The sequence below is a fragment of the Podarcis melisellensis genome (assembly GCF_964234715.1).
Source record: "Podarcis melisellensis genome assembly, chromosome: 16".
Taxonomy (NCBI): Eukaryota; Metazoa; Chordata; class Lepidosauria; order Squamata; family Lacertidae; genus Podarcis; species Podarcis melisellensis.
In genome coordinates, this window is record NC_138533.1 from 13941233 (window position 1) to 13959806 (window position 18574).

At 48.5% G+C, this 18574-nt stretch overlaps 1 protein-coding gene across 3 annotated transcripts in view; it reads left to right on the forward strand.

The window, feature by feature from the left end:
• Positions 1 to 14935, forward strand: part of GAL3ST3 (galactose-3-O-sulfotransferase 3) — a 28036-nt gene extending 13101 nt beyond the window's left edge. The window contains exons 1-3 of one of the 3 annotated variants that reach the window (XM_081892939.1): positions 8661 to 8828; positions 10618 to 10849; positions 11895 to 14935. In XM_081892939.1, the coding sequence (XP_081749065.1) occupies positions 10764 to 10849; positions 11895 to 13050 (1242 nt within the window). In that variant the 5' untranslated portion in view covers positions 8661 to 8828; positions 10618 to 10763 and the 3' untranslated portion in view covers positions 13051 to 14935. The other 2 variants (XM_081892938.1, XM_081892937.1) reach the window with 2 other exon arrangements.
• Positions 14936 to 18574: the final 3639 nt, after the last annotated feature.

The window sequence follows — 18574 nt, forward strand, 5'->3', positions numbered from 1 at the left end:
AACCTGAAACTGTTCTTAACCTGAGGTACCATTTTATCTAATGGGGCCTCCCACTGCCACCGTGCCGCCGCACCGTGATTTCTGTTCTCATCCTGAAGCAAAGTTCTTAACCCGAGGTACTATTTCTGGGTTAGCGGAGTCTGTAACCTGAAGTGTCTGTAAGCTGAGGTGCCACTGTAATATAAAATGTTACAGGATTTCAGCAGGAAGCAATTGGACATGCATGAACGACCTGGAAATCAAGCAAGTATGTTTACCCCAAACTTTGGCACGTGCAAAACCGCACTGAAAGTGCCCTGATACCATCATGAGCACAAATGCTCATAAATGCACAATTAAAAGGACGTCTTTTAAGGTTGTATTTTGTTGCTTGGTCATGTCACTTAAAATGCGGAGTTATTATTATTAAATTTTCAGTAGTATTCTTTGGTTTTGAATGAGTAATGTGCATCACAGTTGTCATAACGATTCCCTTTCTGTTAGAATATATGCAAACCGGTTAGAGATTTCCCTGTAGGCAAATGTCTGATCCCTACAGGGGGAGATGGTGGGACCTTTCATGTAGCTCTTCTAAGTCAGATATCTGGGTTCCAAAAGACCTTGGGAGGAGAATGAGGGTCTGGTAGGTTTTTGGCAAGAACATGGGTCTGGGGGCCAGGACACCTGGGTCTCTTTGAGGCCGTGGGAGAAAAATGAGTTCTGACAAGTTTCTTAAAGCAGTGGGGTGGGATATGTGTCTCGTTTTGCAATCCACCTCCGGCAGGTGGTGACGGACTCCACTATCTGGAAGGGAGGAGTGGAGCAATAGCTATTAACTGCAGTTCAGAAGCATTCCTGTAGTTCAGGGGCGGGGGAACCTGTAGCTCTACAAACTTGGCTGGACTCCGTCTCCCATCAGCCCGTCAGCACAGCCTATAATCAGGGTTCCCCAGTCCTGCTGTAGCCTTTATGTTCCAGTGTAGAAGGGGAGTGGTATGCAGTGGTTAGAGGCGATCTATGGGCATTGGGCCCTCCCGATTTGCTGTCACCTTCCTCCAGCCTCTCTGAGAGGCCCGGGGCGGCGACTGTGAAGGGGCTCTTGCAGCGCATTCTAAAACCAGGTCACCTTTGCTGGAACCTTGTCCTGTGTAATCATTGGCAGTAATCTGAGCCCAAGTAACCTGGCACGGAGGAGCCGGTGGACGGCAGGTAATGGATACTTCTTGGGACTAGGCAGGTAGCCAGTCCGCCTTGTTTTCACCTGAATGGGCAAGTCCAGCTGCCGCCTAAAAGGCAGACTAGCTGGATGGTTGCAGCAGTGGCTATTAATAATGCTAGCAATAATGATTTTTTCAAACTTGCTAGCTGCTTTTTAAAAGCCCTTGCTTTATTTGGGACTCCCCATTTTCCAGGAGTTGAGGCTGAGAGAGGGTGGGTGACTTGCACAAAGCCCCTGGCAGAGGTAGGATTTGAACCCGGGCCTCACAGGTCTTTCGGACCCACAGTAGATAATAAGTGGTCTCAAAGAAACGAGCCTGGCTGAGATGGAGAATGTACTCCCAAGTAGCTGTGCCTGGGGACTGCATCCAAAGATTTGAAAAACAAAAATTCTAAGCTCCTTCTGCCTGGGTGCTCTGAAATGTGGCAACCGGCATTCAGGAATTTGAAAGATTTCTTTCTCCAGTCCAGTCTCTCTTCTCTCCCCCTCCCCACAAGGCCTTTCCTGCCTCTTAATTCTGATGTGCAAATTAATCAGCTTTCATCTTTGCTGCTGCCTCCCTGCCTTTTTCCTCGAGGATTGTGTTTGAATTTCTAGGTTTCTCTCCTGGAAATTCAGGATAGCAAATTGGCAGAACCCTAAGCCGCCTCCAGAAAACCCTTTTTAATTGTGCATTCACAACTGTTTGTGCTTAGGGTGGTATTGGGATGGTTATAAGCAATCCCCCCCTTTCGATACTGTTTGCATCTGTGCAAAAGGTTCAGGGTGGCTTCGTTTGCGATTGGTGCATATCTCATTACCTCCTGCTGAAAACTTGCAGCTTTTCGTACCGCAAATATTCTGGAGCATCATTGACTTTTTGGTTCTGCTTTGCACTGTTCAGACAGCAATAATATAGTGACAATGGGCTTACATTGCAGAACGACTCTCAAAGCTGAACACTGTGTGGACGGTCCAGTCTAAATCCGCACTGTTGTTGTTGTTTAGTCGTTTAGTCATGTCCAACTCTTCGTGACCCCATGGACCAGAGCACGCCAGGCACTGCCTCCCGCAGTTTGGTCAAACTCACGCTGGTAGCTTCAAGAACACTGTCCAACCATCTCCTCCTCTGTCGTCCCCTTCTCCTTGTGCCCTCCATCTTTCCCAACATCAGGGTCTTTCCCAGGGAGTCTTCTCTTCTCATGAGGTGGCCAAAGTACTGGAGTCTCAACTTTAGGATCTGTCCTTCCAGTGAGCACTCAGGGCTGATTTCCTTCAGAATGGGTAGGTTTGATTTTCTTGCAGTCCATGGGACTCTCAAGAGTCTCCTCCAGCACCATAATCCAAAAGCATCAATTCTTCAGCCATCAGCCTTCTTTATGGTCCAGCTGTCACTTCCATACATCACTACTGGGAAAACCATAGCTTTAACTATACAGACCTTTGTTGGCAAGGTGATGTCTCTGCTTTTTAAGATGCTGTCTAGGTTTGTCATTGCTATTATTCCACCAGCAACACATTGTGGGAAATGCCTGCAAGAAACCCACCAGTCTGGGATGGCCCTTAGAATTGGGACGAGGAGAGGAGGAAAGGTTGGCTCAGAGAGGAAAGGGCTGTGGGTGCATTTTGCAAACTAGCTTTTGCGTGCCCCTGCTCTGATCGCCCAACTCCCCCTTCCTGGCCCTCCGGCGCTCTCTCTAGCTGCACATGGATTTATCGAGGGACAGGGAGCTGTCAAGTTTCCACCTCACCCCTGAGGCTCGTGCTCATCGATCGGGTGAAGTCTGTGGCCTAGATTCCAGTGAAGGGCAGAGAGGTTTAGTGGCTGGTGCACTGGGAGCCAGGCCCTGAAAGGGCGAGTGGGTAGTGGGTTCGAGGAGATGGGGGCAGGTTTCACATTTTTAATTGTCAAGTTTTCCATTCAGTCCTTAGTTCTGGATTTTCAGGCGGTGGAAATGGAAGTTGGTTAGGGTGGAAAACAACAGGAGGAGCCTCCTCTCTCTCTCTCTCTCTCTCTCTCTCTCTCTCTCTCTCTCTCTCTCTCTCTCTCTCTCTCTCTCTTTCTCTCTGCTGACAACTTTGATTGAGAAAGGAAGTCAATTCGGTTCACCCACCTTTCGATCAGCCTCTCTCATGGAGGCATTGGTGGCCGTTGAAATAGGCCGTCTGCCCTGCAGGAGGAAGACCTCTCAGAGGAGTCTGCCCTTGTTAGCTATCCTGCTTTCTGGGCTCCGAATTCAAGGTGATGGCTGTGATCTAAATTTTCTCTTTGCAGCCATGGGTCTGCCCCTGCCAGCCTCTGAGCTCTCTGCTGTTTCACGTGTAGCCTGTTGCAATCTCTGAGACCCATGGAGAAACCATCCCTTTTTATTTATTATTGACAGCCTTGTTTTGGGGGGTACCCTTCCCTAGTAAATCACAGTCCTTCTGGAGCTCTAAACTAGAAAATGCTTTGAAAAAGCAGCACTTTAAAAGCAATCCAGAATGCAGTGCACATGAACTGAAAGCTGCTTGAAATGAAAAGATTGTAGAATCATAGAACTCTAGAGTTGGAAGGGACCCCGAAGGGCATCCAGTCCAGCCCCTGCAATGCAGGAATCCATCTTCCAAGGACGGAGAGTCTACCACCTCCCAAGGGAGTCATTTCCACTGTCAAACAGTTCTTACTGTCAGAAGGTTCTTCCTGATGTTTAGTCAGAACCTCCCTTCTTGTAACTTGAATCCATTGGTTGTTCAAGGCCTTCCCTCAGAACAAGAGAAAACAAGCTTGCTCCATCTTCCATGTGGCAGCCCTTGAGATATGGGAAGATGGCTGTCGTATCTCCTCTCAGTCTCCTCTTTTCCAGCCGTAGAGCAAACCTTGGTTGCAGCTCATGGTTTGTCGGAAGCAGAAAATAAAACCACCCTCCCCCCATGAGCCTGGGCTAGGGAAACATGCTAAGCCAAATCATTGAACCCATCATAGTTGGACTTAGGGGGATGTGTGAACCCTGCTGTATTTTGATGCTGTGTTTTGGGGGGCAGGAGAAGACAAGTGGGAACTTGCCCACTTTCCCTGCATGGAGGTTCTGAGCAACGAGCTCTTCTTCAGAAATAAACGCAGCAGAGAAGAACTGAGGGTAACAGCCAGTCCAGCGACAGTGGTGGAAGACCAGAATGAAATGGTCTCGGGTGAGGAGCAACCAGAATGGAAGAGGTATGGTTGGAGGAGACCCTCCAGTGTTGTCAAAACCACACACATTTAAACTTGGGGAGTAAAAGCCCAAAGGAATGCCCACACCTAAGATGGGTTTTTTGCACTGCTGTTCTGGATCTTTGAGCCTTCCACATTAGCAGAAAAGATGGACAAATGCAAGGCACAGAGCAATGGTTGTGAAAGGACGATGGTGTCATCTGAATGTCCCATTTGGGTTGGCAGGAACACAAGGGCTGGCCCTACAATGATGCAGCTGCCTCAGGCATCAGACACTGAGTATGAGGAGTAGCCAGAGTTGTCAGTGCCCCATGGCCTGCCCTGTACCCTCTTTCCCTCAAGTGCAGGGAAAGATGTTGGAGTAAGATTCCACTGCCATTCCAGTTGGCTCCTGTATGTGCCCTGGGGGGGGGGGAGCCATCTTGTCCTTCGCCTCAGGCAGCAAAATGTCTTGAGCTGGCCCTGAGGAACACAATGTAAGGGACACTATAAAACAATGAAAACACACTGTCACACACCCGCCAACATTTTATGGTTCATTTGTGCTGGTTTGCCGTTGACTTCAGCTCCTACGTCTAACTTCAACGGAATAATTTTCTTATGCCTATTTTTATATCCACATTGACTTCTTTTTTTGTCCCTGGTCTGCCCTTGCAACGGATGCCAGAAACACTGACTTTTGCTGCCTCTCTCCAGTATCTCATTTACTTTTTTCAGACTTTAATTCTCCACAGTGCCTGCTTGTACAAAATGGAATCTCTTTTTTAAACAGTTGTGGCAAACCTTTCCTCATGCTGGGCGTTTTGCCCACCAGTACCTTTTAAATCCTCCTCCTCGCGCTCTCTTTGCCAGAAATAGTTTTCCAGCAAGGCCCATTATAAACTTTTCATCGTTAATTGTTATTGCTGAAGTTTATTGGTTTTGTTGTTCTTATTTCATTAATATATGAAGATGATTTGCAAACACACCACAAAAACCAGCTACAATGGTATTAAAAAACACTGCAAAAATGAAACTGAAAATAGGTTTGAGAACACACTTCCATCCAGCTGGAAATGCTTGCTGAAACTAAAATGTCTTCAGTTGCTTCCAGAAAGGACAGGAGGCAGGCACCTGTCAGACCTCGACGGAAATGTTGTTCCACAGAACAGCGGCAACCACGGTGAAAGCCCTGCTCCAGGCTTCTGGTATTTTAGAGCTTCAATGAGAAACTCTTCTGCAGACTGCAGTGACCTGCTAGGCATATAAGGATTAAGGCAGTCACTCCAGTGACCTGATCCTGAGCTGTCGAGGGCCTTACAGGTTAGCACAGGCTTCCTCAACCTCGCCCCTCCATATGTTTTTGGCCTACAACTCCCATGATCCCTAGCTAGCAGGACCAGTGGTCAGGGATGATGGGAATTGTAATCTCCAAACATCTGGAGGAAGCCTGGGTTAGTACCAGAACTTTGAATTTAGCCCAGCAGCCGATTGTCAGCCAGTGCAGATGAGGTACTATATCCTGGCAGTAGTTTCTCCAACAATTAACCCAGCTGTCTCATTCTGCGCTAGCTGCAGTCCCTGGATCAACCTCAAGGGCCACCTCACACAGAGCACATTGCAGTAGTCCAGCCTTGAAGTTACCAATGCATGGACAACTCTGGTTAAGCGATCCAGGACTGGCCATAGCTGTCTTGTTAATAGCAGCCTGCCTGCCTGTGAGTTGCCCACGCCTGCCACCCTCGTGCACTTCTCTGCACAATTTCCATTTGAGCTTGGGGTATCTCATGTGCTCTTGCAGTTCTTTCTCTTGGGTCAGGTCTTCCTCCTGCAGTAATTCCTCCTTTGAACTGGATTTCATTTTCATTGTGTCATGAAACCAACACCTTTAGCTAGAGTGGCAGGGGTATAAATATTATTATTATTATTATTATTATTAGAGTACGTGAGACTCAATTCTAAAAATGGGATGGCCATTATCATTTGGAGTGATTACACAAGGCAGTTCTTTATGGTAGCTTTTGACCCCGGTAAATTTTTTAGCCGTTATGTCCTTTTGTAATGAATAGCTTCCCTTGCCCTTGATCCTGGAAAAGTTGTATATAGCCCGCATGACTAGTAGCCGCAGATAGCCTTATTCTCCATGAATGAGCCTAATTCTCTTTCCAAGTCATCTGTCTCTCCATCTAATGAGAGCCAGTTCTGTAGTTTAACTACGTGCTCTGTGAAGACGGACCTCTTTTTGTCTGTCCTGAATTGTCATTCAGCCTCACTGGATGTCAGCGAGTTCATCGTGATTTTAAACAAGCCACACAGCTTGTCGTCGTCGTCGTCTTTTTCTCATTTCTATTTAAATCTCCCTTCCAAAGGAGTCCAGGGCAGCAAACACATAATTAAAAGAGCATCATTAAAGAAACATTCTAAAAACAGTTTCAAACAACCTCCATTATCTCAGCCAGTGACTTCAGAGTTGCCAGGAACAGTATCTTCCAACCATCGAATGCCTGAGTGAACAGGAATGCTTTTAAGTTCCTCCTGAAAGTCAATAAGGACGGACACAACCACACAGCATTTACAGCAGAAGCTGCCTTATACTGAACCAGACCTATTTCCCCCCTATCTAGCTCAGCAGTGCCTACACTGACTGGCAGAAGCTCTCCATGTTTCAGACGGGGGTCTTTCCAAGCCCACACCTGGAGATGCCACTGGAACAGAATCATAGAATTGTAGTTGGCAGGGACCACAAGGGTCATTTAGTCCAACCCTCTTGCAATGCAGGAATCTTTTGCCCAGTGTGGGCTTGAACCCACAACCCCGAGATTAAGAGTCTTATGCTGTACTAGCTGAGCTATCCAATGACCTTGAGGCCTTCTGCATGCAGGGCAGGTGTTCTTCACCAGGTCCAGCATTACTGCGGAAATGTCCATATTATTTCTCCTGGGCAAGCCCTGCTGCAGAAAATTATTTCTAGCCCCTGCAGATAAGTTTGCCACTTGCACCCTTTTCTGCAACCACCCAGCAACAACAAAAAGCGGTTTGCACATGCTTAAAGTTACTAATGAAGAATCTCGGCAAAACACCTCCCATTTCTCGTAGGAAATAAGTAGAAATCTAATACGTATTTTATTTCTAAATTCTCTGCCTTCTAAATGATGGCAGAGAGAACATTGCAAACTTTCACGAGGGCTAGAAGTATGTCCCCTTCCTTCCTTCCTTCCTTCCTTCCTTCCTTCCTTCCTTCCTTCCTTCCTTCCTTCCTTCCTTCCTTCCTCCCTCCCTCCCTCCCTCCCTCCCTCCCTCCCTCCCTCCCTCCCTCCCTCCTTCCTTCCTTCCTTCCTTCCTTCCTTCCTTCCTTCCTTCCTTCCTTCTAAAAAGAAGTCTTAAGATTTTGCATATGTCAACAGAACAGACTACAAAATTCAATTCCATTTTGAGCCAGTGAGGGGGGACACTGAGAGCTGTGTGCATTTTGAAAATCAGGCTTGGGCCTCTGTAGAACGACTTGCCACCTGCTGTGGTGGCTCTCCTTCCAAATGTGTGCTGGAGAGGGAGGCTGTTTGTGGCTATTCTGTGCCGAAGGGACTGCACTCTGCGCATGCTCAGGAGCACTGGGAGCCCTCAGGATCTGCCTTCATACTGAGCCTCTCTAGGTGCTGGCATGCATTATTTCAATGGCGTAATGTACTGAAGGCGTACGTTTTTTAAACATGTTGTAAGGAGCTCGAAGACCTTTGGGTAACAAGCAACTAACAAATCAGACTCATAGGGTTGGAAGGGACCTCCAAAAGTCATCTAGCCTAACCCCCTGCAGTGCAGGAATACAGATAAGTCTAATAGATAAGTAAATAAACAATTCCTTCATGCTACAGGCCAGCCTTTGGTAACCTGGAGCCCTACAGGCTGTTTTGGACTACATCAGCCATTGTGGTCTGAAATACCTGAAGGACTCTAGCCTTTATTCAGCTGCGAGGTGGCTTCTCTGCCAAGGTCTGAAAGCCAGAGGGTGGCATTGAGGCTGCTTCTGTTTGCTGTGCTTGGCGATTCCAGGCCCAGGTCCCAGGAGCAGTTGTGTTGCCCTCTTTCCACAGGACATGGCGAGGAGCTGCTGGAGTCCGTCCAGAAAAGAGCGGCGAGGCGGGTGGGGAGGGGAGAGGAATGATCCCAGTCCTGGGACACTTAATCTCCTGTTGTGCGAAGAAAGGTGAACTTGGTGGCTTTCTCTGGTTTCCTCGGTGCTGGTGGGGGTGAGATTGCTGGATGCTCCTTCATTCAGCTGTGGACAGTATGTGTGTGTATGTGTGTGTGTGTGTGTGTGTGTGTGAGAGAGAGAGAGAGAGGGTAAGGGATAGCTAAGGGGGCCAGGAACCGGCCGGGGAGCAGGAAATAAAGTGAAATTGAGAGGACAGCTGCTTTGCTTTGGGTGGGAAGGGAAAGGGGTTTGCTTTGTATGAACATCTCTTTTGGAGCTGCTGAACGCAGGTAAGTCGAAGGATCAGCTGGTGGCAAGTTCCTCTCTCTGCCCCCTCCCCTCCTAGGATTGTGCTAGCAGGTTATTTCTCAGTAAAGAGGTTTGGGGGCTCAACTCTGACTGTTTTCCATGTTCTCTGACCTTGAAAGCCTTGTCCTCTATTTGTGATATTATTGGGGGGGGGGGAGAGAGAGAAGGGGCACTCGGGGCATCTTCAGATAACCATCTCTGAGATTGTTGCTTTGTTTGTTTTTAAGGGTTTGTTCAGGAGCTTAATTCCCCACCCCCTTTAGTGCAGAGGGGACACGTGAAAGTGGGGAGGAATATAGTTCTGGAGGCTGGAGAAGAGGAATAACTCTGGAAGGGGGAGCACAATGTGGATTGGGGGGGAAATGAGGACGAGAGGCAAAATTAGGCTTTTGAGAAGAGAAGGCAGGACTTGGAGCGGGAAGAGTGTTTCGTGGCATTTTATTTTTTTACTTCATTTGTAGATATTCAGCTACCGCATAATGTTCGGAACCAAATGTTGTATTGGATGCCAGAGTACATATTTCATACCCTCCAACATTTCTCCAATGAAAACAGGGATGTCCTATTCCATTATTTGTTTGTTTGTTAATTATTTTATACCTCACCCATCTGACTGGGTTGCCCCAGCCACTCTGGGTGGCTTCCAATGTATATAAAAACATAATGAAACATTAAACATTTTAAAAAATTCCCTATGCAGGGCTGCCTTCAGATGTCTTCTAAAGGCTGCATATTTACTTATCTCCTTGGTTTGGGATAATTCCATACCCTCCAACATTTCCCTGATGAAAATAGGGACGTCCTAAGGAAAAGCGGGACATTCCAGGATCAAATCAGAAACTGGGACAGCATCTGTAAATCCAGGACTGTCCCTGGAAAATAGGAAGACTTGGAGCATCTGATATTTACGGGTGGGTGAAGCATTTATTTTATTTACCATGTTTGTTCTCAGTGGGTGAGCCTGGCCCCCCCACTCTGTAGATACATGACTCCCAGTGTTTCCCATGAAATTCTACTCAGAGGAGACCCATTGAAATGAATAAACCTACATTAGTCATCCTTCTGAACTTCAAAGAGATCTGAAGGCGGGCCTGTATAGGGAAATTTTGAATGTTTGATGTTTTCTGGTGTTTTTAAATTTTGCTGGAAGCCTCCCAGCAGTCATATGTGCAGCATAGTAGTAGTAGTAATAATAATAATATATTTTATTGTTGTTATTGCTACTGCTGCTGTTGTTATTATTAGTATTAGCACTATCTCTGTAAGTTTTTAATGAACTTTTCAATTTTTACAAATTCTTTTAAAGAACCACCAGAACAAATCTCTCATATCCGTTGACTTCCTATCCACCCTTCCATGGTGCTTATTCTTACATTACTTATATTTTACCCATTATATACATTAGTTATAAATGATTAAACTGCATTTCTCAACTGATGCTATACTTCCAATCCTGCATACGCTTTAACATAGCCGTAATACCTTTTCAAATATTCAAATATTACACAAAACATTTCCGTTCTTCAAGAAACTTTTATTCATTCTGTTCTTTAATTCTCAGTTAGTCTAGCCATCTCAGCAGCTTCTTCTTCTTCTCATCAGTGGATCTGCTCTAAGGGGGATTAGCATTGGCTACAATGGCTACAACCTCTTGTACCTGCATATTATAGCAGTTCACCTGTGAAACCACAGTGTTGGATCTGCCACGACTCCTTTATACACGCACAGAGAGAGAGGACTTGTTGCTGACTGCTGTGCTTCCCCTCGCAGGTATCCCCTTCTGCACAAGGCCGGAGGCCGCTGCCTGCTACCTGCCCTGAGCCTCCATGCCGGGGTGGACTTGCCCCTGCACTGTGCCTGGATAAGGGCCCCCAGCATAGCCTGTGCCCTTTGGACTGCTGCACTCCAACCTTGAGATGATGTCGCGCAAGAAGGCCATCCTCCTCCTCCTGGCGTTCAGCACAGGCACTTTGCTCCTGCACCAAAGTGCCCACCTTGGCTGGTAGGCGTGGGAGACATTGAAACGGCGGGGGTTGGTGCCAGTTCTAGGTTTGGGGGCAGCCTTTGGGCAACACGCTCTTCCCCCTGTCCTCCCTGGGTATGCCCTAGGCCGCTGTTCTTCAGACATTGCTGGGCTACAACTACCATCATCCCTGTCCATTGGCTAAGCTTGTGCTTCCCAAACTTGGATCTCTAGCTGTTTTTGGACTACAGTTCCCATCATCCCTGACCACTGGTCTTGCTAGCTATGGATGATGGGAGTTGTAGTCCAGCAACATCTGGGGTTCTGAGTGCACCACCTCCTTGCTGCTGCTGCCGCCACCACCACTGCCCAATTGCATACCTCTCCCTCTGGGTCCAATCCAGACCTTCTCTCAGAGAATGAGGGCAAAGTATGGAGAGTTTTCTTCTCTTCTCTTACCTCTCACTCGCACCAACAGCAAGGAGGAAGAGGCCCAAGAGATTGGGAGCGGGGCCCCTATTAGGGCATGGGCATTGGCAGGTGCCCAGTGATGCTGACCCCTGGCACCATTCCAGACTAAGACTAACAACAAAGAAAAGAAGGGAGTGGTGGGTGGGGGTGGGAATGGGCAGTGGGCACTTTTAAGATGGCCTATGATGTCTTACCGGTTGAGGCAAATGAGAAAATTTGGAGGCAGCTCGGGGAGGTTGGGTGGCAGTCTAGGAGATGGGCAAACAAGCACAGGAGGTGGAAAATGGCATGCTCCTCAGGATGAGAATCCACCGCTCCACCCAGCTGTCCCCAACCTGCCACCTGAGGCACCTGCTTCACCACGCCTCATAATTGGGCTGGCCCTGCGGATGAGATTTGGGTTGGGTAATGGACAGGAGAAAGGAGCAGAGCTTTAAAAAAGTGGTGAAGCGGAATTAAAATGAAGGGAGGGCTCAAAATAAGTGGGGGAAGAGGGTGGAGGGTTCATGAGGGCTCAGGGGTGAGACTAGGAAGCATCTCTGGGCTTGTTGTCGTTTCTCTCGACCCCCCTGCCGCTAACCGGACCCCTTCCTTCTGCCCCCCCGCCGCCCAGGTTCCCAAAGTCGGCGCCCTTCAGCTGCGCGCCACCATCGCCCCCCCGCCCCAAGCACACTGCCGTGGCCTTCCTGAAGACCCACAAGACGGCCAGCACCACCGTGCAGAACCTGCTCTTCCGCTTTGCCGAGCGCCACAACCTGACGGTGGCGCTGCCTCACCACACCTGCGACCACCAGTTCTGCTACCCGCGCAACTTCTCGGCCCGCTTCGTGCACCCTTACACACTACCGCCACGGCTCATCGCCAGCCACCTGCGCTTCAACCGCGAGGAGCTGCACCGCCTCATGCCCAACGACACCATCTACGTCACCATCCTGCGTGAGCCGGTGGCCATGTTTGAGTCTCTCTTCAGCTACTACAACCAGTACTGCCCGGCCTACAAGAGGGTGCCCAACGGCTCCATGGAGGCCTTCCTGGACGACCCTCGCCGCTACTACCGCCCACACGAGAAATACGCCATGTACGCGCACAACACGCTGGTGTACGACCTGGGGGGTGACCCTGAGCACAACCCCGAAGACCCCACCTACTTGCCGGAGTTCATCCGCCAAGTGGAGGGCATCTTCTCACTAGTGATGCTGGCCGAGTACTTTGACGAGTCCCTGGTCCTCCTGCGCCGCCTTCTGGCCTGGGACCTGGAGGACATCCTCTACGTCAAGCTGAACATGCGCAGCCCCGAGTCCAAGCTGAACATCACCTCGGCCCGCGTGGCGGCCCAGGTCCACGCCTGGAACGCCCTCGACGCCCGCCTCTACGACCACTTCAATGCCACCTTTTGGCGGAAGCTGAGGCGCGTGGGCCAGGACTGCGTCCAGAAGGAGGTGCGCGCCCTCCGCCAGGCCTGCGAACACCTGGCGCGCCGCTGCTTCGGGGGCCAGCCCCAGCTGCGCCCGGCCATGCAGATCAAGAACAAGGAGCTGCGGCCCTGGCAGCCCAGCGCCAAGGTGGGCATCGTGGGCTACGACCTGCCGGGCTCGGGCGCCCCCTTGGACGAACAGTGCCTCAAGTTGGCCATGCCTGAGGTGCAGTACTCCCGCTACCTGCTGCGGAAGCAGAGCCTGAGGAACAGGAGGAGGGCGGCCCTCCACCGGCCGCTGCCGCCTCGGGGGCTCCTGCGGCCACCCCGGCACCCTGTCCCCAAGGCGGCATGAGCTCCCCACCACCGTGGCAGCTGGAAAGGCCCAGGAGGCGGAGGCCCGGTTGGCAAGAGCCCCAGAGAGAAGCTTCCCACCGTCGCCCTGGCAACACCTCAGCGTCCTGTGATGGGCCCTTGCAATACTAGATTAGGCCTAGGCCTCAGCCTTCTTCAGAGCCAGGGTGGAGGGGGGCTGGTGATGGCTGGTCCGATTTGGCAATGACTCCCCCTCAGTTTTTCTGGGACTTAGGGCTGTGCTTAGTCCTATTAAAACTCAGGGCCTTGGGATCTGGGTGAGCGGGACTTTCCTCCAGGCGTCCTGAGGCCATGTGTGCGAGCCAAGTGGATTCCCGTCGCTCGGCAACCAGCCCCATTTTTGTTTCTTAAACCCAACTGGATGCTCCGTTCTGGCCTCATTTCTCCCTTGCTCCAGAGGAAATGCTACAACTGGACCTCGGAGGAAGCTGAGCACATCCAGGCCCCGTCCCTTGCTGTTAGAAAGCAGTGAGGGTGGTCTCCCTTCCCACTCCTGACAACCATTTTCTTCATCCTCCCCACTATGAACATCCGAGTGCTGAATTCGGCCACTTCCGGTTCTGCTCCCCCAAATCCACAGTGCATGCCTGCACCCCACTTTCACATCCATCCACGTGGAGCTCCAACCTGACATCATCGCCCTCCCCTGCCCAAAATTAATTTTATACTTTTATCAGTCTCTCTCTACGCCCCACCCCCTTCGTGGGACTTGCCAGGATTCATCTCCAGAAACTTGCTTTTTTATTTTATTTTATTTTTAATGTCCTAGACCTTGTGACATTGTAATACAGAAGATCTCGCTGTGTTTTTCTTGAAGGAGGAGCTGGAGGCCAATAAAACAAACAAACAAACAAAACCTGTTTTTGCTGTTAGAATTAAGTGTGTGTGTGTTTAGAGATACTGTATTTTTTTAATAGAGTGGGTGGGTTCCTCACTTAGGCGATATCAGAGAATTCCCAGGGAAAGAGGAGTTGAAATTGCTAATGCCTGCTTCATCGTCCCAAAGTCTGGAATGGAAATCAATCCAATTAATATGATTGGTATTGGTTGTTGTTGCTTTCAGTTTACAAATGATACGTAACCGATTCCTTCCCCCTGCCCCAAAATTGCATTGCATTTCCTTTGCATTGAAATGAATGGGGTGAAACAACATGACAACATAATTATGTAAAATTCTGCCACAAAGGACAGCAAGGTAAGTAACTGAGGGTTTTTTAAAAAATGTGTTTCATTAATTTTCACACAGCAAGTACAACAAATAACATGGTTTTCGTCAGGAGGTGAACAGTAGATCGGAAACAAGCTGCATGTGATGAGCATATATCAAAAGGGAAATTGATGCCTCCTTAGGATGCTGGATAGTTCAGTTGGTAGAGCACCGGACTCTTCATCTCAGGGTCGTGGGTTCAAGCCCCATGTTGGGCAAAAGATTCCTTCATTGCAGGGGGTTGAACTTGATGGGCCTCTACAATTCTACCCCCCTCCGCGTGGATTTCACGCAGGAGGTGTTGGCGACTGTGTCAGCAGGCATCCACATAGATTTATTTATCTCATTCATGACTCACTTCCTATGAAGCATCTCTGAGCAATTTTGCGGTAAAAACATGCACAATAAACTGCATGAAATGATTTCACAGCCAACATGGATGTTGACTAGGATAAAACAATATCCACGTTAGAAGGCTTGTTGAAATAGGAAATTCTTTAACAGGCACTAGAATGTCAGTAGAGAGGGTGCCTGCCTGCCTATTCATGGGAGGGAGCGCTAGAAGGGAGGTGCCACCACCTTAAAGGCCTGACTCCAACACCATGTGCAATGGAGCTCTTGATGAGATGGTATCTGCAGGATGCCATTTCTTTGCAGAGAGCTGAGCTTGCAGGAAGAGCAAAAGGGGTCTTTACTAACCCAGATGGAGTTGGTTGAACAACTGCTCTCCTGGATGGATGTTCCTGTGCAGTACTTTTCAAAGAAAGTGTCTGTCGGATTGGTCACAAAGTCCTTCCAGCTTCCACTCTCCCATTTCCCTACAGCAACTTGAGACCAAGAGCACTTCTAAATCATCACTATTGTCAGGTCAGATTCAGTCACGTTGCAGACATTCGGGTGGTGCAGTTAAAGGTTGATTTGGGTCTCTTTGCAATAAGGAAAGAAATGGGGGTAAATGCTCTGGAAAGAGTGGGCTAACTTAACACTTGCTTGGCACCATGTTGTATAAGCTCCCCATGAATCAAATCAGAATGAATGCTCAACGAACAGGTCATCTTGAAGTGACCTTGATTTCCCTGGGATAGCTTGAGACCACATTTGAGGGCCATCTCATCAAGATGATCTGGTAGCTTCTGTTTCCCCCCTAGACTGTCAGTATTTTCTGCAATTAAAGTGTTACTAAGGGACTCTGTTGCTCTGGCACAATAAACCCACTTTTAAAAAACAGGACATTTTGCATCTAGGAAAGTAATGAAGAAATGGACTGAGAAGTCTGGGAGGAGCAAATGATTTAACAGGAAGGCGTATAGATTCACTAGCAAATCAAGATAACCACCTTGCAAACAAACCAAAATAAATGCTCAGAAAAGATCAGACATAAGGTGTTCTTTTTTTGCGTGGGATCCAATTGCATACTTGTAAATTCAGGCTGTACAATTATAGTTGATTGGGAGGTCTTCTGCAGCAAACCTGCTTCCCGGAAAGGTCAAACTTCTTGCAACAAGGAAAGAGACTGGAAAGTGTGGGAGAAGGCTTGTTTTGATGCAACATCCCACTAGCACATCAGAACGAATGCTCATTAAATAGGGAATGTTGTCTAATATATCTGCAAACAAATCAGGATGAGTGTTCAATAGACAGGTAGCCTGGAAGCTTCCATATTTTAATCTCCACGTAGACTGTGTGCAAGAACACAAACAGGTCTCTCTCCTTCTGGCTTTTAGCTGGTCCTTGCCAGGAGTGAGAGAAGGAGAGAAACTCAGCGGTGACTTGGCTGGCGAGAGGCTGCAGCTTCTTAACAAGAAGATTTATTAGCTAATCCTCCAGAGATCATCCTTGCAGATTGGCCGAGTTAGAAACTTTGTGTGGGGAAGTGAGATGGGTGAAGAAGCACAGGGGAGGAGAGCACATTATGATCAGTTTAACAATCTGCAAAAGATTCCCCCGTCAGGATGAGAAACTGGTCACAAGAAATTTGTGGGCCTGAGGCTCTCAGTGCCAAACTGGATCGTACCCCACAAACCGAGAGCGAGAGGAAAAGGTAGGATCTGCCCTCCAAATAGCCTACAGAGGTCACTTGAGTCCCTCCCCTTCTCTCTGCCCTGTTTCAACCAAGCCATGATCAATTTGCTTACCATCCCCAATAAATGGCTGATGGCACATGACTTTGTCTGGTCCAGGATGAGCTACTAGTGCAAGCTAAGTTTTTTTAACCAGCACCCAACTGCATACCAGTTCCATTGTGCCTTTTCTTAGTTTGCAAAGAGCTGTAAGCTAATTTGCAAAGAGCATAGTTAGCAGTCTACAGAATCGGAGATTTGAAGCAGAAAGCCCTTCTAAACAGGGACTAGGCTGAAGTGGCCTTTATTGCTACAATCTAGAGAAGCTTGTTTCTACAGCCTGCAGTGTTGGGGATGGAGCACTTAAAGCATCTTTCAGCTTTTTTATTTGTGTTAAGAAACAACTGTGATCCAGCAGGGCGGGAGCTCAGTTGGCAGAGCCTCTGTTTTGCATGCCGAAGGTCGCAGGTTCAATCCCCAGGGTCTCCAGGTAGGACTTCTTGTCTGACTGTGTAAGGCAGCTTCCTTTGTTCCTATTTTTGTTCTTTCGGTTTTCAATTCTCTCTGCTTGCCAGACTGTGTGTTAAAGCTACATTATTACCTATTTTCTTTAGGAACCTCTTCCCTTGAAGCAACCCAAAAGGATTCCCCATACTATAAAAACATACACAGAACGATTGCATATGCAGAAAGCAGCTTAAACATTTGTGTGTTATACAATTAAAAACACACATAATTTAAAACACCACTCCAAATGTATTGTTATAAGTTGCGGGGAGGGGGGTAGGCTGTATCCGAGGTCGTCCTAAACCCTGGATCCAGCAAGTGTTAAAATATAAGCCAGGCTAGTTTCCTGCATTAAGATGATCACTCGAGAGATGGACCATTAAGAGAACAAAGGAAGCTGGGCTCTGTGCGACACAACAAATGAGAGATAGATAGAAGGGCAAATCCTGAGCTGAAAGTTGAGAGTTTGCCGTGATGTGTGACCCAAGAGCAAGCTGGAGAGAAAGTTGGAGAGCAATGTCTGATGTCTGTTTTAATCCAAGGCTGCAGCTCTGGGAGAAACAAGACCCTTTGGGGGTGTTTGTACTGTGAGCCCCTCCATCGTAGGCTCAGGTTGTATATAAAAGTAAAGGGACCCCTGACCATTAGGTCCAGTCGTGGCCGACTCTGGGGTTGCAGCACTCATCTCGTTTATTGGCCGAGGGAGCCAGCGTACAGTTTCCGGTCATGTGGCCAGCATGACTAAGCCGCTTCTGGCGAACCAGAGCAGCGCACGGAAACACCGTTTACCTTCCCACTGGAGCAGTACCTATTTATCTACTTGCACTTTGACGTGCTTTCGAACTGCTAGGTTGGCAGGAGCGGCGACCGAGCAACGGGAGCTCACCCCGTCGCGGGGATTCAAACCACCGACCTTCTGATTGGCAAGTCCTAGGTTCTGTGGTTTAACCCACAGCGCCACCCATGTAAATAAATCATATTTCATAAAGACTCCACAGTTTGCTGCGCCTCATTTCCAAAAGGAAACGCGAAGCCTGGGGAAGCGCCTGGAACCCCTGGAATCTGATACTGCCCAGAAAGTGGTGTGGCGTGAATACATACCGTATTTTTCCATGTATAAAACTAGGTAAAGGTAAAGGTACCCCTGCCCTTACGGGCCAGTCTTGACAGACTCTGGGGTTGTGCGCCCATCTCACTTAAGAGGCCAGGGGCCAGCGCTGTCCGGAGACACTTCCGGGTCACGTGGCCAGCGTGACATCACTGCTCTGGCGAAACTAGGCTTTCCCCCTAAAAAATAATGTCAAAGATTAGGGGGCGTCTTATACTCTGGGCCATCTTCCCCCATTTTCTTAAATATGAGTCCCCCCAAAATAGGGGGCATTTTATACATGGGGGCGTATTATAGACAGAAAAATACGGTGTATATATATCCAGTAGAGATGCCAACTGGAGGAAATACATTCATTGTTGAAAGAGGAATGTCTCCAAGAAGCACTGAAATAGAAGGCTGCCAAAGGACAGGTGCCTCCACATTAAGGGCTCACTTCTGGCATAGAGCAGAGTGGACTTCCTAGCTGGATGGTAACTGCAGGATGTCCTCTCCAGCCATCCCTTTGGGTGTGTTGTATTTCCCCTACTTCTCCATGTGGCAACAGATTCCAGGAATGGAGTGCTTACTCAGGTCTGGTTGCCATGTTGCCATGTTTGCATTTTTATTTTATGTTACAAAT